General features: G+C 37.8%; 2 protein-coding genes across 2 annotated transcripts in view; one reads left to right on the forward strand and one right to left on the reverse strand.

Moving 5' to 3' along the window:
* Positions 1-502: 502 nt before the first annotated feature.
* EXD1 (exonuclease 3'-5' domain containing 1) lies at positions 503-24246 on the reverse strand. The gene is made up of 12 exons (XM_021009235.2): positions 23328-24246; positions 21156-21402; positions 18202-18270; positions 15874-15928; positions 15335-15468; positions 13079-13137; positions 11928-12014; positions 10060-10164; positions 9873-9953; positions 6382-6525; positions 5535-5726; positions 503-4770 (listed from the first exon to the last, which is right to left on the reverse strand). The coding sequence occupies exons 2-12, from the start codon at positions 21286-21288 to the stop codon at positions 4330-4332; spliced, it is 1500 nt and encodes a 499-aa protein (XP_020864894.1). The 5' UTR covers positions 21289-21402; positions 23328-24246; the 3' UTR covers positions 503-4329.
* The window catches only part of CHP1 (calcineurin like EF-hand protein 1), a 46820-nt gene continuing 46602 nt past the window's right edge, over positions 24247-24464 (forward strand). Inside the window, 1 exon segment of the mRNA XM_021009236.2 lies at positions 24247-24463. Coding sequence (XP_020864895.1) covers positions 24413-24463 — 51 coding nt within the window. The 5' untranslated portion in view covers positions 24247-24412.

A 24464-nucleotide genomic window follows, 5' to 3' on the forward strand; every position in this document is an offset into this window, starting at 1 on the left:
GGGAGTTGATACATTGATAAAGAAAAAGTTAAATAGAGCACCAGCCCTGGATTCAGGAGGACCTGAGTTCAAATGTGGCCTCAGAAACATAACACTTATTAGCTGTGTGACCCTGGGCAAGTCACTGTACCTACCGCATTGCCTAACCCCCCCTCCCAAAAAAGAGAGAAAGTTAAGAGTATTTAGTTTCCCTTGCTGAAGTAAAGTCATCTGGCCCAGATGAACTATATCCATGAGTATTGAAAGAATTGGCAGATATGATTGCTAAGCCACTATCAGTAATATTTGAAAAATTACAGAAAAACAAAAGATGTCACAGGCCTGGAGAATGGCAAATATTTCAGTTTTCAAGATAGGGAAGAAACAGTTTATAAACTATAAGCCAGGGAGCTTGACTTAAGATTACTGGGGAAACTCTTGCTCATTAAAGAGATAGTGAACATCTAGCAAAAGAAAAAGTGGTTATAAAGAGCCAGCATGACTTCATCAAGGACAGGTCACATCAGACATTTACATGGTTTATTTTTACAGGGCTACTAAAGATTTCAGCAAATCTTTTGACAAATTATTTCATAGTATTCTTGTGGAGAAGATGGAGAAATGGTCACTAGACAATAATACAGATTGATTCAAAACAGGTTGGATGGCCAGACTAGAGTCCTTAAAGTCCTTAAAGCTTTAATATCAATGTGACAGGAAGTCCAAATAGAATATCTAAGGGTTCTGTGCTTGGCCCTGTGCTGCTTTAACAATTTATCAGCAACTTCAATGAAGGCATGGATGTCACACTTATCAAATTTGCAAGTGACACAAAGCTGGAAGTCAAACATACTGGATAAGAGTCAGGATCCAAAAAGATCTTGACTGGCACTGGGATAACTCTAGTAAAATGAAATTCAGTAGGAATAAATGTAAAGTCATATGGGTACAAAAAATATACTTCACAAGTACTAGATCAGGGAGGAGGATCAGACAGCATTTCTGGAAAAAAATCTGGGAGTGAACTATATGCTCAATATGAGTCAGCAGTGAGATTTGGCAGCCAAAATAACTAATGCTATGTTGAGCTACATTAAGAGAAATATAGTTTCCAAGAATAGGGATGTAATAATCCTACTGAACTCAAATGAAGGAAAAAGTATCTATTAAACAACTCAGTATGTTCCAAGTACTGTGTTAATCTTTGGAGATAGAAATACAAAATGCATAAAGGTCCCTGCCCTCAAAGAGCTTGTATTCTAGAATGAGAGAAGACTCCATATATAGGGGGAAGAGAGTTTTGGTCTGAGAAGTCACAGAGATTGTGAGTAGAGCCAAAGGACAATTGTCTTTTCAGGAATAGTAGTACTGATTAATTACTGAACTTGGATCTACAGGTTCAAAAGGGAGGGAAGAGAAACAAACACACAAGGGAGACATGGCATGAAGACAGCAAGAAAGCAACAGAAAAATTTAACCAGTCAGGAACCTAAGACTCCAGAGCAGAAGATGCAGCCCTGAGTCAATGGATCAGTGGCCAAGATGAGGGTCAGGTCTCATTTGATGTATTATAATCAGGAACAAATCCATTCAGAGAGTCAGTGGGCCTGAGTCTGCAGGTGGAGAGAAGGAGGCACATTTCACTATACTAAAGAATGAAAAGGTAGATTAAAAAATATATTTTCTGATGTACAATGAGCTGTCACCCTTTCTTTTCTCTCTAATCCAAAGGGATAACCAAGTTCAAGTTTCTCTTATTTCACCTGGACTACTGCAATAACCTCTTAATTCGTTCGTGGGCCCCCACTCTCTACCCCTTTCAATCCATCCTCTACCCAGCTGCCAAATTAATATTCCTAAAGCACAAGTCTGATCACATCACTTTCCTGAAAGACCCTTGTTACCTTGATGATTTAAAAAAAAAAACCACCACCAAACTCCTCTGGCACTTAAAACACTCCAGATGTTTTCAAACATTTCCAGTCTTCCACATTGCTTCCCCTTGTACTCTGCCTTCCAATGAAACTGGTCCCCTTGTTGTCCCTATACAAGCCCACCGGCCCACTCTGCACATTTTCACAAGCTACTTTATGGGCCTTGGGCTGCTCTTCTTCCTCATCCTCCACTGGAAAGCCTGACTTTTCTGACCTCTCCCCATCCTCCAACCCTTAGTCTTTGCCACAATGCTAGTTACTTTGTACATAGTATATATTTATTTGTAAAAATTGTAACACCTTTCAGTAAAATAGAAACTTACCAAAGGCAGAGACTGTTTTGTTTTTATTTATATGCTCAGGACAGGTTGTCTACAACATAGTAGGCACTTAATAACTCAATTGAATAAAAGGTAGCTCTTTTATTTGTTATGTTACAAACATTCTACATATCCTTTCAGTTGCAAACTCTTATCAAAGCTACTGTAACATCATAACATCGGCCATCTGTCCCCTTCTCCACTCCCCCTATCATGACCTCAGCTTAGATTCCCATAGCTCCTAACTGATCTCAACTAAATTTCTTTGCATATGTCCTACATTTACCTATTTTTAAATGCTTTTATGTATCTTTTGATTCATATCATCTACTTTTTTCCTTTATATTTTTCTCCCAGAAAGTCATTACTTATAAGAAAGAATTATAAAAAGATTGTGTAAAACTAAAAGATTTTTGTAATAATTAAACTAAGGCCCCTAGGATAAGAAGAGTCTCTGATGACTGGGGTGGGGGGGGGGAGAGGAAGGGGAGCCTACATAAAATACCTCTGATACAGCTCTGCTATTCAAAATACATAAATAACTAACAAATAACAGATCAAAAGCCATTCCCCAATAAACAAAGGATACAAATAAAATGTCCTCAAAATAAAAATTGTAAACTATGAACAACCACATGAAATGTTCCAAGTCACTAATAACAGAAATGCTAATCAAATAACTGTGAGGTTTTAACTCACAGGAAACAAATTGTCAAAGATAACAAAAGATGGGAATAATCACTTTTGTACTGGTTGTGGAAAGAATGGTACAGGGATGCCATATGGGTGGAGCATGAATTGGTCCAATCATTCTGGAAAGCAATTTGGAATTATTAAATAAAGTGACTAAATTGTCCTTAGTTTTCCCAGGCTTCATCTAGTGCCCTGTTATGGTTTTCCACTCCAATCACTGAAATCAGGACATGAGATATGCAAAGTACCTTTCAAAATACCATGTTCTAAAGATACCTGGGTTTCTTCTGGATTATTTCATAAAAAACAAATCTTGATCCCCTCAGCAAACTTTCTGAGACCATCAAGTACCAAAATGAGCTTATTATAAATCCCAAACCACACAGGCTCAATAAGCAAACACTCAGCACCTAAGTAAATGCCCTGGCCCAAGCATGAGGACCTTGCCTAAGAATTTGAAGAAAACCCTTGAGATATAATGTATGAAATGAACACGATGTCGAATCCTTGTGCTAAGCAGTTGACAGTGTATTGCTTCAAGAACAGGGATAAATAAATCAAGTACAAAGAAACTAAAAGAATTTCCTTGGCAGAAAGAAACTTGAAATATAATCTGCTAATGCTTGTTTATGGCACAAAACAGATAAGCCATTCAAAACAAAGCAAAAAAACCAGGTTAAAAACAATAAAAATTATAATGTGTCGATAACAAAGTATTCTGTAAGTAAATAAATATGACTGAAACTAAAATTCACCACTTCTCTCAAAACTAAACCAAACCTACCACAAAGAGATGACTTTCTGATAATGAACATAAGATTCTCTTTCTCTTCAAACTTTTTTGTATGCAATAAGAAATAACTATTACTGCTACTGGTAAACTTACCATACAATGACATAAATGAGTCCGAATTTGACTTTCTCCACTATTTAACATGCCTATTTCCAACCCTCACAAAACAAACAAACAAAAAACCTAAGAAGTAGGAGGTGAGGCAGAGAGAAAAGATCACACATAAGAGCTGGAAATTACACACAATGGGGAAAACTAAGTCTTCCCACACTTACAAAACCAGGAAGATGGTAACTTTTCCTCTGTAGGAACAGAATGACTACAAACATGTTCCATCACTGGGGCTGTCAGCCATCTTCCAGGTTACAGAGCAGCTAGTTACTAGAAGGTTTTATATATGAATTTAGCTAGGAGTCAGGCTTCTCCAAGGCTGAACAAGAATAAGATTAGGGAACTACAGATCTCTTTAAAGGTTGAAAGTAATCTCTTGGAAGTGTTAGTTTCCTGCAGAAGAGAAAGAGCCAGTCATTTTGTTTTCTACATTCTCGTCTTCCTTTCCTCCCATCAACAGCAGTTCTATTTTCTCTTGCAAGGACATGCTAGATTGTGTCTATTTTGGTGTATCAGTTTGTTCCTTCCGAGTTACTTTGACATCCTTTGACTCCTGTCGACCAAAGCAACTAGGTGTCTCTGTAGTAGAGTCACCTGTTTCCGGCTCCTCTGTGGAAGATGAATGTTGATATTTTGTTCTCACTTGTTTGCTGTCATATTTTGTTTCTTGTTTCTGCAAACATGTATCTTCCTGAGCCTGGTGAGGTTTGAGACAACCTAAATTCAAAGCTTTAGGAAGCATGGCTCCTTCAAAAGGCAAAGAACCTCTAGTGTTTTTTTGTTTCCCTTCTTCTACTGGCTTTTCTTTGGGACATACTAGCTGCGGTCTAACTAGGAGCCCCTCTGCATTTGTCTCATAATCTTTCATGGCTCGTTCCCTTCGAAGTCTCTGGAAATCCATCAGCTGACGCAACTCCTCTGGCAGCTCCATACATGATGGCTAAATAAAGAAAAAGAAACATTCCTGCTTTTTCAAAAACTTCTGAATACTGTATTTGAAATCATCTTACACTTAACTTGTAAGCAATTGCCCATACCTTAAATTATGTTAACACAGTGCCCTCTAGTGACATCAACTAGTATTGAGGATGGAAATAAGTAAGTTCATCCACAATTTTTTAAGACCTGGTATGAATGTGCACATGGTGACAAATAATTCCAGAATGTGGCCCCAGTTAGAATATTTGTCCCCATGCAATGCTATCAATATAAAGTTTGTTATAGCAACTGGGAAATAGCTCAATGTAATGATAAAAACACATGGAGTCAGAAAACCTAAGCTCAAGTCCTGGCCAACCTTTATGTGATGATGGACAAGTCTCTTATTCTCTCTCTCTTAGTTTTCTGATCTGTAAATAGGGATAATACTTGCATGACCTCACAAGGTTATTGTAAGGAAAGCACTGTGTAAATCAAAGTTCTCTATAAATACTGATTTAGTAAACATTTCAAGTAGAATAGTTCCACCATTTTCCCTAAAAAATTAAGAATACTGGAGCAGCAAGGTGGTGCAGTGGACAGAGCTCCAGCCTTGGAGTCAGGAGGACCTGAGTTCAAATCTGACCTCAGACACTTGACACTCACTAGCTGTGTGACCCTGGCCAAGTCACTTAACCCTGATCGCCTCACCAAAAATAAAAAAAAAATAAAATAAGAATACCGAGGTCTTTTTGTCATCTACCAGACAAGCAAAGTTGTGCCTACCTCTGTGCCTCCCAACAGACCTCCAGACCCTTCCCGATAGGTATTTAAATATGCATCCACCATCATAGTCAGGTCAGACATCATCTCATCCAGAAGCAACAAGCGAAGGGGCAGCAAATATGTTGTCTCCAGGGCTAGCACTTTCAGCAAGGAAGGTGGGAGAGGTCGCATAAACCATATTTCAGGATTCTCCTGTAGCCATCAAAATAATGTCTTCTGAATTATAAGCAAATATTTAAGGCTAATATCTACTTTTATCCATGTTTCCTTTACTCACGGAGTAGCAGCTTACTGAATTATTACTCTGCACTTATCTGATAATTTAGTCAACTATTTCTTAATGTTTCCTTATAAGGAAGTATATCTCATGCTCTGCCTCCTCAAATTTCAAAAGATGAGAGAAGGATAACTTCTAATCAGATGGAGACTTCTTCACCCAGAGCTATTCCTAGTATAGATAAATGAACAAGTCTTATGATTCTTGTGGCCATGGCCTAAAATCTGGAGATCACCATCAGACCACCCCAGTAGCTGAAGAAATTATCCTTTCTTTGTGAGAAGCAGCTGGAAAAATTTTGATTCCTATTCCCTCAATTAAGAATCTTGCCCCTCTACCCCTAAACTTGAAAACTGAATGCTTTCAGAGAACATCTCTTTGGAAACACAATAAGACTGGTCTTGGCAAGGTTACAAAGATTTTCCAAAGCAGGAAAATTAAGAATTTGGTACTATGTATACTTCTAGATTGCATCTAGCTCTTCCCTTATATAAGCTGATCACCTGATTCAGCAAACACTAGAAAAAACAATACCAAGCAGAATATTCTTTGAAAGTCTCTACCAATCACCTGAACCATCTTTTGCTTGTCATCCAGGAAGGAGACACATTTGGAGGACATTTTAAGGTGTCGAATTAAGCTCTCCTGCAAGGTACTGATGCAATGTGGAAGAAAGCCACCTGTTTCCATGGAAAACTGAAGGACATCAGCCACCTGTTATATTACAAAATAAAAATAAAAATAAAAAACCACCCCAAAATATTTGTGCAGTGTGAAAACACTATAAAGTAGAATTACAAAAACACAGTAATGTAGTTAATATCTGTGTGACCTGGTACAAATCACTTATCATCTTTGGACCTCAGTTTTATTATCTATAAAATAACACGGTCTGACTAGGTGGGTTCTGTAAGATCCCTTCTGGCTCTACATCTATGACGCTAGTATTATTCCATCATGGCATAAATGGTCTGTACCCTGTATTCATGTTACACAATCAACTGCTGACCTCTCCAAAAACTAATTATCTAGTTCATGAACTATCCCTGCCTAATACTTTTGTTCTTTTCAAGGGCCATGAGTACTTTCATTAGAGACACAATAAAGAAGTAAAATTCAAGAACCAAATATGCTGTTTGTTCATTCAGGTAAAGATTTCATAGAGAAGGTGGTTGTAATTAATGTTAAAAATAAATTTATCTATAAACTCCATTAGCACAAATAATAACAAAATAAACATATAATAAATGGATCATAAAAATCTAAGTCTTGAACTCCTGCTTCCTGGTCTATGGATATCTGACAGAAGTCTGAAAAGGTTACAGCAAGGCCTTCTTTATAAGATGTATATAGGCACAAAGTAAGAAAAACAGAAGACCTGGGGATAACCCTAGGAGAACAACTCCTTAGCTAAAGAGTGGTACTTTTCTTGAGCTGAAGGGTAAGCACAGAGGAAATCTCTTCTTTAGTGAAATAGCCTGAAAGTCAGAAAGGTCCTGAAAAAAAAATCCTAACAGAGAAAAATAACACGAAGGTTCCTACGTGAAGAAACACAAAAAACATAAACCAATCTACGGTTTCAATGAACAGACTTGATTTTTCTGTGGTTACTGGCCAACAAAACTTATACAGCCTTTTAGTTTATTATATTTGTTGATGAGTTGAGATTAATTTTATCTTCTCTCCTCAAAAGGCTTCAAACTAGAACCCCAGTATTGGCCCAAACCAGATGGCCTAAAAAGAGCTTTAAAAAGCCTACTGCAAATCACTGTGAAATTAGCTGCCTGAATTTATTTGCTCCTAAGGCCATAACCAGGAATTTAAGTTTCCTTTTAGTTCTGGACTACCAGGGTTTCTCTAAGACTATCCTAAATGCTAAAGAATTCTAAGGAAAACAGATCATTTGAGCTAGACACTCTCTCCATGCTATTATGAAGCATATTTCATTCCCTGGTTCTGCCCAGTTTTGACTTGCAGACCTCATCCACAAGCATCCTGATTCTCATAAGTGAATCATTTTTCACCTCCTGGTATTGTCTTTAAGGAATGAGCACTAAAAGCCATAATTTCAGATGTCTACATACAAATGCACAAAATACAGGTGACCTATACAAAATGATCTGGAGATCCTGATATGAAGAGGCCAAGTTTACTTCACAGTTATTCCTGAGACTTGGTGGGATGAAGCCCATGACTAGGATATGGCTCTAAAGGAAGAAAAAACAAGCAACAGGTGTAGAATAGCAACATCTATCAAGAAATGCGAGGGGAGGAAATTTCAGAACGGGAAGGGTAAAGCATGATATCTGGGTGAAGATTTGAGAACCACAAGTGGCATCCTCTGAACTGGAAAGGACAAAACAAAAATGACCAATCTGGTATTCAAACTCAAGATGTTCAAGATAATAAGAAAATGTTTTGCTTTTGTCAGAGCTCTGTTTCCTCAAGTCAGCAGATTCATGAGAATTCCAGCCTCAGGTGACTGCAAGAACCTGCAGATGTGGTTGCTAACCCACTCTATCAATGATCTCTGAAGGACTGCTGAGAAAAGAAGTGCTATAGGACAAGAGGACAAATGTTCCAATTGTCAAAGCAGTTAAGAAGGTAGAATCTGTAAGGCAAAGAGTGGTAAGCTTGATTTCAGTTCCTAGAAAAATTCTAGAATGCCATTAAAGTTACTGAATACCTAAAAAGGAAAACATGGCCTAGTCAAGTCAGGCTGTAACGGACTAACTTCACTTCATTATGTGACATGGGACTACTGGACTGGTAGAAGAAGAGAATGTCATCAACAACTTTTACCTAGAAATCAGAGTCCTTGGCAGTCTTTCCTAATATTCTTATGGAGAAGACAGATGAAGGCTAAACAACAGAACAGTTAGGTACATTTGGATTCCTGAGGTGATGTCAAGCTGTTCGGAGGTCTTTAGTGGAATGCCCAGGTTCTGTTCTTATTTCTCTGCCACTTCACATTTATCAGTGACTTCAACGAAGTAGTCAATGTCATGCTTATCAAATCTGTGTATAATACAAAGCTGGAAGGGATAACTACCACAATGGATATTAGGATGAAAAAGTTCTTGATAGACCAGAACAATGGACCAAATCTAATAAAATGCAATTACTAAAGAAAATGTAAATTCCTACATGTGAGTCCAAATATTCCAACTTTCCAAAAACAGTTTTCTTAAAAAGATATCACAGGGAAATACAAGGTGCCAAATTATCAGTGTGATCTTAGGCTACACTGAGGATGGAACAGTGTTCACAACAAGGGAGGTGACAGCCCTACCACACTGTGCCTGCTTAGACCACAACTGGAGGACTGTTTTTTGTTTGAGATTCCATGTTTGAAGGTAGATTGCACTGTTCTTAAACTGAAGAGTCTCCATAAAAAGATAACCAGAATAGAAGGGCCTCAAGGTCATGCCATTAGGTTTGATGTAAGGAAAAAGTGCCTACCTGTCCATGATGGGATGCCTCAAGAGGTACAATGGAGGTCTCAAGAAAAGGTCAGATGAACACCTATGAAGGATGCTGCAGAGGGACTTAGCAGCCTTTGAATTCCCTTTCAATTCTGAGACCTTGTGAGTCACTGCCAGATTCCCGAATTTCTCCTCTTTATACAATGGGACTAGCCATTTAGCATAATGAGGCATTGACTTTATTTCTTGTCATATTTCTTTCAAGAGAACTTTAAAAAAAGAATCATATATATCCTATACTAAAAAGTGACTCATTTATTCCTCTGAATCAGAATCTACTGTTTTCTACAGATACAAACAACAAAATACACATATTCCAATATACCTCTGTATGCCAGAGGAGGTATACAGTGAAACAGTGACAAGAGTTATGAGCTGAAAAATACGAAGACTCATGCTGGAGTCTTGGTTCTGACACTTACTACAAGGGTAATTTTAGGCAAGTAAGTTCCTTCTCTGGGACTCAGTCTTGTCTGTACGACAAAGACAGTACTACTGCACTCCCTGCCTCCTCCAGCTACGGGGAAATGTTTTGCACAGCATAATATAAATATCAGCTATTATTATTGCACACACCTGTGTGTCAAATACATTAGAAAGAACAATTCCATACTGATGAGAAAGGCAGTCAGAAAGCCAACGACAATCATGAATAACCTGAAGAACAAGAAAACAAGAAGATCAGGACCTGACTGACACCACAAGCACCATTCTCAGACTACCCCCCTTCATTCCACATATCAGGAGAGTCACTTATACTCACTTTCAAAATCTTCCTATCTTCTAACACCATCTGAAGTCCATTATTGAAAGCTCGACTTCCCAGAAGGAAAATGTCAAATAAGTAAACTCGACTACTTGTTGCCACCTATTAAAAAAACCATCCAGACACATGAACCCCAGGACTGAATTGTGGAGGAAAGGGTTCAAGGATTGAATAATAGGAAAGATGTAACAAAAATTTGATATCCATGCTTTTATGCTATGGAATGTGTTTATAAAGATTTTTCTAAACAGGTTTAAAATTACTTGAGAAAGGACCCACAAATAATCTGGGTTATTTTCTTTGCCTTTTTAAAAAAATAATTTATTTATTGTTAGTTTTCAATATTCACTTCCATAAGATTTTTTTTTTTGGTGAGGCAATTGGGATTAAGTGACTTGCCCAGGGTCACACAGCTAGTGAGTGTCATGTGTCTGAGGCCAGATTTGAACTCAGGTCCTCCTGACTCCAAGGCTGGAGCTCTATCCACTGCACCACTTAGCCGCCCTCACTTCCACAAGATTTTGAGTTTTAAATTTTCTCCTCTTCTCTTTCTTCCTCCCTCCCCGAGACAGCGTGAAATCTGATACAGGCTGTACATACACATTCATATTAAGCATATTTTCCCATTAGTCATGATATAAAGAACAATTAGATCTAATGGGAAGAACCACAAGAAAGAAGCAAAACAAAACAACAAAAGAAAAGGAGAACAAATAGTATGCTTCCATCTGCATTCAGACTCCAGAGTTTTTTTCTCTGGATGTGGATAGCATTGTCCATCATGAGACTTTTAGAGATGTCTTAGATCCTTGCATTGCTGAGAAGAGCTAAGTCTATCAAAGTCAGTCATTGCACAATGTAGCTGTTGCCATGTTTTCCTGGTTCTGCTCATTTCACTCAGCATCAGTCCATACAAGTCTTTCCAGGTTTTTCTGAAGTCCACTCGCTCATCATTTCTTATAGCACAATATTATTCCATTACATTCATATACCACAACTTGTTCAGCCATTCCCCAACTGATGGGCATCCCCTCAATTTCCAATTCTTTGCCACCACAAAAAGAGCTGCTATAAATATTTTTGTACATGTGGGTCCTTTTCCCATTTTTATGATCTCTTTGAGATTGCTGGACCAAAGGGTATGCACACATTTATAGCCCTTTGGGAATAGTTCCAAATTGTTCTCCAAAAGGGTTGGATCATTTCACAACTCCACCAATAACGCATTAGTGTTCCAATTTTTGCACATCTTCTCCAACATTTATCATTTTCCTGTTTTGTCATGTCAGTCAATCTGATAGGTGTGATGTGGTATCTCAGAGTTTTAATTTGCATTTCTCTAATCAACAGTGATTTAGAGCATTTTTTCATATGACTACAGATAGCTTTAATTTCTTCCTCTGAAAACTGCCTATTCATATCCTTTGACCATTTATCAACTGGGGAATGACTTGTGTTCTTATAAATTCAACTCAGTTCTAATCTGGGCTATTTTCAAAGGAAAAAGATAAACATAGTATCTATATACATAACCTTTTCTCTGTAAATATTCAAATCCCATCTATGTTTTGATTATCTACCTTCAATAGTCTAGTAATCTTTTCCACAAAGATTTAGAAGGAATGAGGAACAGAATGTAATTGTCACTAGATAATAACGATATACCAATATGAACACAATATTATGCTAGATATCTATCACCTAAAGCTTCACAAGCCAAAAACTCTTATTTATCCAGATGCTTACATTTTAAATGGGCAACAAAAACTGGACAAGTGTCAATAAAGTTCACAATACTCTGAGGTAGATAAATCAAAAAGGGATAAGTTGGTTTTAAAGAAGTTTCAAAGAAATCTTTTGTTTACCTGAAGCCAACAGAGTTTCCCATGACGACATAAATTAACTCCTTCTGCCGCTACACTCAGGACACTCTGTTTCTTGATGTGCAGCATCTAGTAACAACCAAAAGAAAACTGTTCCTGAAAACTCTCAGGCTAATCAACAAAGGAGAGGGATATTAGTAGGACTCAAGTTTTAGCAATGAAAGAATTTTCACATAAAATAAACATCTGCAGTTTGATGAACCTGTTATCTTATAAAAAATTTGCCTTACCAAACCTGCATTAAGCACTACTTATTTCAGGGGTGGGGACCCTGCAGCCTGGAGTCCACATGTGGGCTTAAGGCAGCAAGTTTCCCATCCTTGACTTATTTTCTTCACTGGTAAACTCAGCAAAGAAATCCTAGCCTTGGAAATTAACTACATTTACAAGTCAGAATAAAAGGAATAGAAACTGGTACAGCTCCCACTAGCACAAATGCTGTAGCTGTTTTTGCAGAAGAAATTTCAAGATTTATCAATTTCAAATTCTACAGTGCTGTTACTTATAGTTGTATATTGTCTTTCTTTGTTCAGAGGACCTGAAAAGCTCTACATGAAGGCAACATAACATGATACAGTGGAGACAGCACTGGATTTGGAGCCAGAGAACCTGCAATCTAATCCTAGCTTGTTCATTTATTCTTTGTGAGACTTTGGACAAATCACATAATGTCTCAGAAATGATTTCCTTCTCTGTAAAACTGATAGGGGAAAGAAGAAAAGAAGGCAAGATGATTTCCAAAAGTCCCTTTCAGCTCTAAATCTATTATGATAATAATGACAAGGACAAAATTTAAAACATGTCTTTTTGTTGAGTGACTGAAGAGAACAGAATTGAGAATAGAACCAAGTCTCTTCAAAACTAGTACACTGCAGAATGGACTCATGCTTCGGGTCTGAGGGCCTGGACCTCTAAGATCTTTTCCAACTATAAGGTTCTATAAATTTCAGGGTCCTTTTATTAATTATTAAACTAAAATGAACTCTTTGACCCCTAAAATTTCTCAAATTAACTCTTGAAAAAATAGGAAATAATCAATGGACAAAACTATCTAAAATATTGCAAAATTTTGACCAGTGATGTTGAAATCTATGGCATAGAAGAGATGACAAAGAGTTTTAAGTAATACTTACAGCAGAACCAAACTTTTGTTGGAACTGATTAACTACTGTGTATGTCACATCTTCTTCCTCTGAATGAGAAAGACAGCAATTACAGACAAATCTCTCTTCACCAATGGAACTTACTCTCCAATTCTGGCCATATTGGTAAACCTTTCCCTTTTGCAAATCAAATCCTAAAGAATCTTCATTATTGTCTGTCAAAACCTATCTACTAACCCCACATCTGTACTTTGAACATACAGGCACAGGAAAGAGAATACCAGTGACAATTTCCTCTGATATTTCAATGCTTTCATCCTTGTAAAGAAGCCTAAAAAATTCTCTGGTCTAAGCCCTGACTGTGTTAATTTCACAATAATTCTTGCAATAACAGAAAATAATCTAGTCTTAAACAAATTTGGAAGACAGCATATGAACAAAAAGTCTATATCTTAAACAAATGGCTATCCCATCCATCAGCTGGCATGTCGTTGAGTCATTTTTTAGTTGTGTCCATAAGTCCATTTGGAGTTTTCTTGGCAGAGATACTAGAGTGGTTTGCAATTGCCTTCTCCTGCTCATTTTACAGATGAAGAACTGAGGCAAACAGGGTTCAGTGACTTGCCCAGGCTCACACAGCTACTAACTGTCTGAGATCACATTTGAACTCAGGAAGATGAGGTCCTAACTCTGGGTCCTGCACTCTGTACACTATGGCACCACCTAGATGCCAGTTTGTATTATATATTTAGCTTCTTTTCAATACCATGTTATTTTATTATGTTGATACCCAGAGAAAATGATGCAGATTAAAATTTTTGGCCTAGAGAACAGATAAGAAAAATCTACCTCCTTCCCTTCATTTTATAGATGGGGGGATGATGGGGGTGGCCTGTTATGTATGATACCAGTGTCACTTGGTTTTGATTTTTTTTAAGTTTATTTTAAACGTAATAAGAAAAGGAAAAAATTGCCGGGTACACAACAGAACATGAGAGGATTCAATATAAAGCAATTAATTTCCATTTCAAGAACCTATATAATAAATACTACACATTGTTTTCAAAGTTGTCCAGCTTTTCTTTGTTTTCTTGTCGGTTTTCTTTTGTTCTTTGATGTATACTTTTACTTTTTTCCCTCCCCCTCAGAAGGCTACAATTAAACAAGGATATTTATATGTGTATGTGTGAGTGTATATATGTACATATATACATATACACATATATATAATACATATAAATGGATATCTATAAACATACACATATACACTTATATACATGTATGTAAGACCATACTGTGCTTATTTCTATTTGTCATTTGTTTCTCTGAAGGTGGATATCATCTTCTTTCATATGTCTAAGACTTTCCATGTTTTTCTAAATCAAGCAGCTCATCATTTCCTACACTACAGCCATATTCCAACCCAATCCCATTCTATCTGAGAGACTGTCTATGAAAGTTTTTTCCCAAATTTTCTGCACTCTTTCTATCCTTGGCTGCATAGGTTTTATTTACATAGAAATTTTTAACTTAAAATAATCAAAATTATCCATACTATACTTCAACAATGCTCTCACCTTATAATATGGTTTAAGGTCTATTATTACTGGATCTGCTTCCTTTACATCTTTTTCCCCTGGTTTCTTTGAAGTTCCTGACCTTTTGTACTTCTAAATGAACTTTGTTACTTGGTTTTGATTTTTTAAAAAATCTTTTGTTGTACACAGTAACAGCCTCATTGTGCAATGACTGACTTTGATAGACTTAGGTCTTCTCGGCAATGCAAGGATCGAAGACAACTGGAGACTCACAATGGAAAATGCTATCCACATCCAGAGAAAAAACTCTGAAGTCGGAATGCAAAGGGAAGCATACTATTTGTTCTCCTTTTCTTTTGTTGTTTTGTTTTTTTCTTTCTCATGGTTCCTTTCATTAGTTCTAATTCTTCTTTACATCACAACTAATGTGAAAACATGCTTAATATGAATGTATAAGTAGTCTATATCAGATTGCATGCCGTCTTGGGGAGGGGGAGGAAAGGGATAAAATTTAAAACTCAAAATCTTATGGAAGTGAATGTTGAAAACTAAAAATAAATAAATTAATTATTTTTTAAAAAGCTTTGTTAGAAGAGAAGGATCATCGGGGAGAGAGGAGGATTCCATGCTTTCATTGGGACAATCAACACTAGGTCAAATCCTGAAAAGTCTGAAGCCATAATAAACCTCATTGTAGAAAATTCATAGTACCAGATCCTGCCTTCCAGGCCCACTATCAATTAATTACCTGATGGACTGTATTTTAAGTCATTCAGCAAGGTGATAGTATGTGACTCAAGGGAAGAAGAAGCTGAATCATTCATACTCTGGTCTGCTTCTTGCACTTTGTCCATCCTTGTTCCTTCTGTATTTAGGCTATCCCTACATTAAGACAATACTCAGAGGTATTTATTCTCTACTACCATTGACATATATAGATTTTGCTTTATATCAGTAGTATAGCACTGCAGACCCTATAAGGGTAATCTTGCCTTAGCACACCTGGCATACAGCAAGTGCTTAATAAATGCTTATTGACTAACTGAATTTAATAAAAAGGACCTAGTTCTTTTGGATAACTCTCTTAAGAAAAATTACCTACAAAATGGAAAAAGCCACCCCCCACATTCCCTGTAAATTTTTCTTACATCAAAACAACTTTTCAGACAAGTTCAAGAAAAATTTGGCTGATAAAGTACAGGAAAGACCTTTTACCCTGACCAAGGTTACATTAATGAATATATTCCTGAAACACCATGATTAAAAAAAATTATTCCTTCTTCATACCTGACAGAGGCTGTCTTTTCTCCTACTCCTTGTTCCACATCATCCAGCAGTTCCACTAAAAAAAAAAAGTTTCCAATAGTTCCCCGCATAGAATCACCATAATCCCCTCAAAAACAGACCCTGATCATGTTACCCTACACAAGAAATAAGCTTTGAGAAACATAAAGTTTTATTGATGCCTTTTTCCCTTCTGTATATATTCCTCTTCTCTTCCCAATAATCCTTCCCTTCTAACAAAGATTTTTTTAAAAAATCAAAACCAAGTGACACTGTCTATTATCATATGTAAGAGGCCATAATACATACATCTATACAATGAAGGGAAAGAGGCAGATTTTTGTATCTATTCTCTAGGCCCAACTTGGCCATTATTATTATTATAGTGTTCAGTTTCATTTAAGAATTACACACTTATGCACAGTTACCAGAAAGAAAGAACGAGTCACAATTACAGTCAGCTCCAAATTATTCACATGGTCCAAGGATCATTTGCTCCCTTCGATGCTATGTTCTTGGACAGCTTTTCAGTTTTCTCAACAACAACTAGGATCACTCTGTTGTTCTTTCCTCCTGTTGGCCCCGTCAAGGCTTTTGTGGTCACTCAACTGAGTTTTAAGGCCCTTTCCTTTTATTTACCCACCACATTTGCTAAGTCATCCTCTCTTATATTACAAACTTTTATATTACCTTATTTCAAGTTATCCACGCAAGATTTTGCTCCATTAAAAAAATAAAAATTTAAAAAAGATTTCTCTCCATTAATGTAGACTAGTGAATTACCCCTATCAAAACTATTCTTTTCAGAGTTTACCAAATGCTCTACTAGTTACTAAATCCAATGGCCTTTTCTTAATCTTCCTCTTCCACGATTATTTCACAGCTTTCAGTAGTCATGATTAATTCCTCCTTCTGGATTCTTTCTCTTCCCTAGATTTTCATAAACTCACTTTCTCCCTGTTCTTCTTTAATCTGTCTGACCATTTCTTCTCACTCCCAACTAATTTATCATCCTGCTCCCACAGATGTTTCCTAGGGCTTTCTGTCTTGAAGACTTTTTCTGCTTATTATATATTCTCTCCTTTTATGTGATCTATTCTCGAGTAAATCACACACAGCCTTACTATTGCTCCTAAACTTTCGTTCTGCATCTTCAACAGCCTATTAGCCATATCCACCACTAGCATTTCAAATTCAGCATCTCTCAAAATGAATTCTTTATCTCTCCTTTCCCTCCTCTTCTAAACTTCCCCATCTCTGTACTCAGGTTCAAAATCTTGGAGTCATCCTTGACTCCCCTTCTTCCCTTATCCCTCAAATATAATCAGCTGCCAAATCTAATGGATTCTAGCTCTACAACATCTTTCTTCTCTCTCTTCCTTTTCTCCATTAATACAACTATCACTTTACTTCATGCCCTTATTACTTCTTGCTAAGACCATTACGAAAAGCTCCTAGTCTTCCTACTTTCCAGTTGCTCTCTTCCCTGATATAATTGCCACAAAAAAAAAAAAAAGGTTTTAAGCCATAGGCTTGACCATGTTATTCTTCTGGTCATAAATGCTTAGTAGACCCCTTACTGCCTTTACGATAAAATGCAAACTCCTTGGCCTAAAAATTAAGACCATCCCCACTACCATCCAATTTCTAGGCTTCATTCACTTTACCTCCATTCATATTTCAGTCAAACTGAATTACTTGCTATTTCTCTGAACTCAACATACTGCCTCCCACCTTTGTGTAGCTACACAGGTCATAACACATAGTGGAATGCCCTCCATCTCAGTTTTTTTAGAATTTTTATCTTCCTTTAAAGCTCATCTCCTCTCATGAAGTATTCTCTAATCTACACACTAAAAGTATTCTCTTCCTTTGACCAATTTGCTATCACTCCCAATCTGGTACCACATTTAATCTGTGTACACATATTTAATCTCTTCCAGTACAATGTAAAATCCTTGAGGGCAAGAATGTTCTCATTTCTGTTTTTATTACCTAGATACTGAGGCACTTAATGAACTTTTGTTGAATTGAATTTAACAAATGTACAGTGAGAGTCTATGAAACAATGCTTCAAGAAAGTATAAAAAGGTAAAACTAGGAATTCTGTTGGCTTTATGGGAAATTCCAGTGGTTTTATGTTTAATGAAATTTCCTTGGGTAGTATGAAAGCATTTCACAATATTTCTTTTAAAAATATATTATCAAGAGTATAAAAAAATTATAATAAAATAAAGCAATACTACCCCTTTATTCCTAATATTGGAGAATCAAACTTCAGTTTACTAATAGGGCAAATATCAGTCTTACTGTTCAAGATGAAACACTCACCATTCACAATCTCATGGCCAAAAAACATCTTCACTCCTGGGACGCTTCGGCCAGTCTCCAAATTCTTGACTACATTTTAAAAAAAATTATGTTAACAAAATATTATATATTAACAAGAATAATGAAACTGCCCCAAATCTACAAAATGCCTTGCTTCTTACAAGCTTAAATCTAAAAAGTACTATCATATTATCTCTTAGAAGAAAAGTTAAAAGTGAAATTAAGTTACAGCCTTGAAACCTATAATACAGAAAACATAGTAATCCCATAATATACCAATAGGAACTAGACAGACTGGTAGTATTGTAAAAAATTTTGATACTCAGGGGCAGCTAGGTGGTGAAGTGGATACAGCACTGGCCCTGGATTCAGGAGGACCTGAGTTCAAATGTGGCCTCAGACACATAACACTTACTAGCTGTGTGACCCTGGGCAAATCACTTAATCCCATTGCTTAGCCCCAAAAAAAGAAAGAAAAATTATAATACTGTTTTAGACTCTTTTCTAGGTCAAAAACCCCTTAAAGGCAATCTGTGCTCAATTTTGCAACATTTTCCCATTTTATACTTTTTTATTTGTTTGTTTGTTTTAGGTAATTGAGATTAAGTGACTTGCCCAGAGTCACACAGCCAGTAAGTGACAAGTGTTTGGTCTGAGGCCGGATTTGAACTCACGGTACTCCTGACTTCAGGGCCAGTGCCCTATCCAGTGCGCCACCTAGCTGCCCCCCCCCTTTTTTTTAAGATATAAATTTATTTATTTTTAGTTTTCAACATTTACTTCCACAAGATTTTGAATTCCAAATTTTCACCCCAGCTTGCTCCACCCCAAGATGGCATGCATTCTGAATACCCCTTCCCCTAGTCTGCTCTCTCTTCTATCTCTCCCCCTCCCCTTCTCTTATCCCCTTCCCCTTCTATTTTCCTGTAGAGCTGCCCCCCCATTTTACACTTTGCTAAGCTTACATAGTGCTAAATGTTCTTTGGGCACACAAATCTTAATTTTCATGAACAACCATCAGGTCAAATCAGAGATATGAAATGTGGATGGGTAAAGAAAAGAAGCTTCAATATCAGTTTTAAAATATTTAGTATTTTTTTGGATGGAGGAATACATCATAACATATAATACTGGCTGACACTGACAACACCCCCCCACCCTATACACATACATGCATGTCCAGGTATAAACTTGAAAATTCAGATAAGAAGTCTATACCTATCTCAGACAGAAGGAGACTTTAAACTAGAACTGTTTTGATGTAGTAGATAATGCAGGAAATTGCTTTGACAGTACAGATTAATTTTATAAGACTTTTGATTTGTATAGACTTATTTGTATAGTTTTCAAAACAATTTTATATCTATGATCTCACTTGATGCCCATAATAGCCATGTAAGTTTTTTCATAAACTTCATGTTGCTAATTAGGAAATAGGTCTCAAGAACATACCCAAGGTCATACAATCATGGCAGAGGAATTAAAACCCAGATTTTTTTTTTTTACTTTTAGGCAATTGGGGTTAAGTGACTTGCCCAGAGTCACACAGCTAGTAAGTGTCAGGCATTTGGTCTGAGGCCAGATTTGAACTCGGGTCCTCCTGACCTCAGGGCCGGTGCTCTATCCACTGCGACACCTAGCTGCCCCTCAAATCTTACGATACTAACCACAAATCTCTCCCTACCATATTACCCTTCAGAACAGAGGTACTTCTCCAGCTAATATAATATCTCATATTTATAGCTTATATAAACCTTAAGATTCACAAAGTGCTGATAATACAGGTACTATAACCCCTTTCATAAATGAAGTACTGAGCTTCATTTTGTGTTTTCCTACTATGAACTGTGCTCCACTATGCCTCTTACAAATGGACTGTGTTCCAAAAGTTCATTTGTAAATACACTTTGAAATTTGGAACTCACTTTTCCACAGTAATCATGTTATAGCTAATATGGAAATTAAAGCCACAAAAGCCTATGTAACACCTATAACATGGAGAAGGAAATGGCAAACCACTTCAGTGTCTTTGCCAAGAAAACCCCCAATGCGGTAAGGAAGAGTGGGACACAACTAAAATGACTAAACAACAACAATCATAAAATATGGCCGAACCAATAACTAAATATCATTAACTATGTGGTCTCTACAGGAACATATGTTCCAAGCTGCAACTTTTATCTCAGAATGCCTATGAGCAGCACAAAGGGACTCTCCTCCCATCACCCCTTCTCCAAATTCAGGTTCATTGGAGACAGAGAAAAGTTTTCTTACTGTAGAAGCATCTTGGGAAGGGAAGTCCCCTAAAATAGCTGCTATCCTTAACAATAGGTGTTTGCATGCAAAATATATTCATGTGCAATAGGCATCTGAAAGCTAATTTCTAGAATCTCTGTAACTGACTATCCTGGGAAATACCTTTCCTACACAATGATAAGAGTAAATGTTTCCCAAAAACCTAAGAACAGTCATATTGCAAACCAGATAGAACTAGACTTGAGGGATTTAACACTTTACTAAGGAGTTGCCTGGATTTGTCATTTAACTAGCTGAGTAAATCTGGCCAAGTGAGTATTTCTTCATCTTATATTTCTTATCTGTAAAACAAGATAACTGGACTAAATTATTTCTGAGTTTCCTGAACTGAATTTTGATTCTGTAAATTTAACATTCTAGGCAAATATGAATTGGAATAAATTTTTCACTTTAGTGGAAAAAAGGAATATAGAAACACAGGCAAAAGTCTTACAGAGTTATGGGCTGTTGTGCAAGCCATTATATGCTACAATGCTCCTGTGTTGGGTAAAGCCATCTAACCTTCCAATTTCTCACAAAGTAGAAAATGCCTCAATTCCCAAATGATCATAATGGTATCATTTAAACTTTGGTTTAATGGCTAATGTTTCACTTAAGAGAACAGTAGAGACAAGACTAAAAACCAAACAGAATAAGACCTTTTTTCAGGACAATAATCTTGCTAGGGTCCACGTGTTGAAGCACTCCCTGGAAGATGCCACAGACTAAAGTTATTTTCACCCTTCTTCCCAGAATCTGGTTTAAGAAATGGTAATCACTGCTGGGATCCATCCTGTTTGATACTAAAGAGAAGTCTTCAAGCCTTCAGCTTCCTTAAATTTCTAAGCAGTTGAAAATCAAAAAGAAAATGTGATTTTTTGCTATTGGTTTTTCCTTTTCTTACATCTGAAAGAGACAAAGAAAAGAACAAGAATTATAAATTTGCTATACTTATTAAGTTCCTATTATATACCTGAGCAAAATGCTACGGGCTGTCTCAGGAAGTATGTAATGGTTCTTTGTAAGAAATATACTGTCACAAACACCAACGCAAAGTCATGCATTGGAAATCAAAGAATTATAGGAAAATTCTCCTGTTTCCTTAACTAAAACGTGAAGCAGACAGTACCTAAAGACAATTTATATGGGTAAAGAGTACTCCTTAAACAAAATAAAAGCAAATAGGAAAAAACTAACATTGGTAAATTGTTGTCCAATATATTACTAGTTTGCTTACTCAGTCTGACATTTAAATATTATAACTACAATACATCAATCTAGGGAAATAAATGGGTATCTCTGAACCTAATATAGAGTCAGGACTGCTTGAAGAATGTCGAATGAATGCTGACCCTGAACATAGAACATTACATTCTACCCAGCATGCAGCACAATCTCCAAGTCCTATATGTAAAAATGTATCACAAGCACAAAGCAAAGCAAAAGATCAAATCTTCAAGCAAATGATTTTTCTATTCTTTTTTTCGAGGTTAAATAGATAAGATTTACAAGTAACAGAAAGAAAAAAGAAACAGGAGAAAACTGATTCTAATAAAAGAGAAGACAAAATGCAGTTTCCTCCTATTATTCCCTCACTTTATTTGGTCTGTTTGACAACTTTCCTTTAATATGACTATGACAAAAATTAAGATAAATAATAAAATCACAATAGGCTTTTGCAGTTATATATTTTATCATGTATAACTTCATATCAAATAAAGCTGTTATTAAGCTGATGAACATAATTTAAACTCAACACCTTGAAGAAGTTATCCTAGATGTACAAAAACATAGGATTAAGAATCAAACATATACTTAAAATTTCAAGGATCTATGACTTAGCCGAGTACTCCCTCCACCAATGGAGACTACAAACTTCTCCACCTTAGTTGTCTCAGGTTGCTGTAACTGAAAAATGCATCACCCTGTTGCCAACTCTCCTTAAGATGATAATCATATAGTTTGGAGGCAAGGATACTGCAATTTTCCTAGCTTGGTAGGGCCTTCCAGAGCTTTTGTTCCAGTGGCAGAGAGCCTAGAAAATCTCCAGGTTCACCCCTATGTCAACAGTTGGATACAATGGAGCAGGTTCCACGAAAAAAATTAAAAGCAGAAGCCCATTTTTTTCCAACTATCAGGCTAAAAGGTAGCTTATTCTAAATATTTACAAAAACTTCTATCAATTACCTTTTTAAAATGGCTTAAAGAATATGAGACGCTTAAAAGTTTTATATGTAAATATATACTTCTAAAAAGAAGGGGAAAATTCAAATCATGGATTATTAGGAAACAAATAATCCTATGATCTGATGGATTTGCTGGTAAAAAGTAAACAGAAACCTCAGGAAATATCAACAATGAAAAGCTAAACTAAATAGAAAGCTGCAATTCAAAGCAATCAAGATTGAGTAGGTTAAGGACTGGGAAAACATCATAGAACCATGGATTTAAACCTGGAAGGTCCTGGATCCGACCACAATATTTTATAGATGAGGAATGGAAAACTTATTAGCGATGAAGCAAGCTTAAAATGAAATGCCTATCTTTTCCAAGGCTATCATGATTTTCCTAGCCCACCATAAAAATCTGCAATGCAGATTTCTTCAGGGGGCAAAGAGTTTTCTATCACTTAAAGAAAAAAAATGGTTAAGAAAGAGTGGCCCACTCTGGCAGGTGAAAACTACTAGCAACAAAACAAGCTGCTTTCAAGGCCTACTTGGGAAAGCATTTTATTATTTCATCGGTGAAATAAAGAAAATTGGTGGTGTGCCCTGCTGATGCCACAGAAACTCAAACCCTTTTCTGACTAAGGGAAAAAAGATTATTTCTACCATAGAGCGCTGGAAGGGGGAAGGGTATTTGAAATCCAAGTCGGTGACTACTCGAGGCCCAGCTAAAGGGCAAAGAAGACAGTTAAGAGGAGCAGGAAGAAGGGGTGCAGTGCGGGCCCCAAGTCCGTGATTCCTCGAAGCCACGAAGTGCTGGGGGCCCAGGCAGGGCCAAACTCGGACTAAGACGCCGTTACCCGGGCGGTCGGAGGAGCCAGGCCTGACTGGCAAGCAAAGAGGGTCCTGAAGCGAAGAGCAGGAAACCGGGCCGAGATCAGCCTCGCCGCGGCCCAAAAGTCAGGGTTCGGCCCCAGTGCGGCGCGCTCAGCTTCGACGCTCTGGGCGGACGCGGACGGCTCTCGACTGGCCCGCCCCCGCTCTCAGGTGCCGGAGCGTGCTCGTTTCCCCAAGAGCCAATCAGCAGGAGCCTAAGAGCGCGCACTGCCGGGGCGGGGGAGGGAGTGAGGCAATACGTCACCCGAAACCAGACCCCAACTCCCGGCTTGCAATTCTCTAGCAAAAGGGATTAAAAAGTATTTTCCCCCCCCATCGTCCCAGCAACCTGTATGCCGGCACTCGTAGTAAGCTTTTTTCAAACTGTAGAAGGAACCAGGCGTCGAGGACGCAAAAGAAAGGGGTTGCACTTCAACCTCATTTTTGAGGTCACCCTGTCAGGCCACCGCCGTTTGGATTCCAGGTGACTCTGCGCCTCAGACATTGTCCCTTTTAAGGCAAGCGACCTGGTTCCGGGGGGCGGAGTTTCTCCCTCCGAGAACTAGTCCCGAGGAAGGCGCGGCGATTTCACTCGGGGTCAGCGGCCGGCAGTACGGACGTCGGTTCCGTGCGAGGGGCTTACGGGCCGTTTTCGATTGGCTGACTCGCTCGGGCCGCCCTCCTCCTCGTGCCCGCCCACAGTCCTCCCTCAGGTCGGCCGAGAGTCTCTGTCTTTCCCTTCCTGACCCCTATCCCTTCCTTCCCTCTCCCCCTCCCCCCTTCCCTGCTGCTGCTGCTGCTGCTGCTGCCGCCGCCGCCGCCACCGCCGCCGCTGCCGCTGCTTCTGTCTCGGGAGCAGGTCGTCCGTCTCGGCGATGGGTTCTCGGGCCTCCACTTTGTTGCGGGACGAAGAGCTCGAGGAGATAA

This window comes from Phascolarctos cinereus, unplaced genomic scaffold, assembly GCF_003287225.1.
Source record: "Phascolarctos cinereus isolate Bilbo 61053 unplaced genomic scaffold, phaCin_HiC Scaffold_3;HRSCAF=262, whole genome shotgun sequence".
Classification (NCBI taxonomy): Eukaryota; Metazoa; Chordata; class Mammalia; order Diprotodontia; family Phascolarctidae; genus Phascolarctos; species Phascolarctos cinereus.

What these genes read in the sequence shown, in the direction of transcription:
- EXD1 (XM_021009235.2), bottom strand. Translation starts at nt 21,288, where the DNA reads ATGGATCCCAGCAGTGATTACCATTTCTTAAACCAGATTCTGGGAAGA. An exon ending in GAAAAGACAGCCTCTGTCAG is followed by an intron (nt 15,469 to 15,873) that starts GTATGAAGAAGG and finishes GTCTTAATGTAG; the next exon opens with GGATAGCCTAAATACAGAAG. An exon ending in AAGATAGGAAGATTTTGAAA is followed by an intron (nt 9,954 to 10,059) that starts GTGAGTATAAGT and finishes CTTGTTCTTCAG; the next exon opens with GTTATTCATGATTGTCGTTG.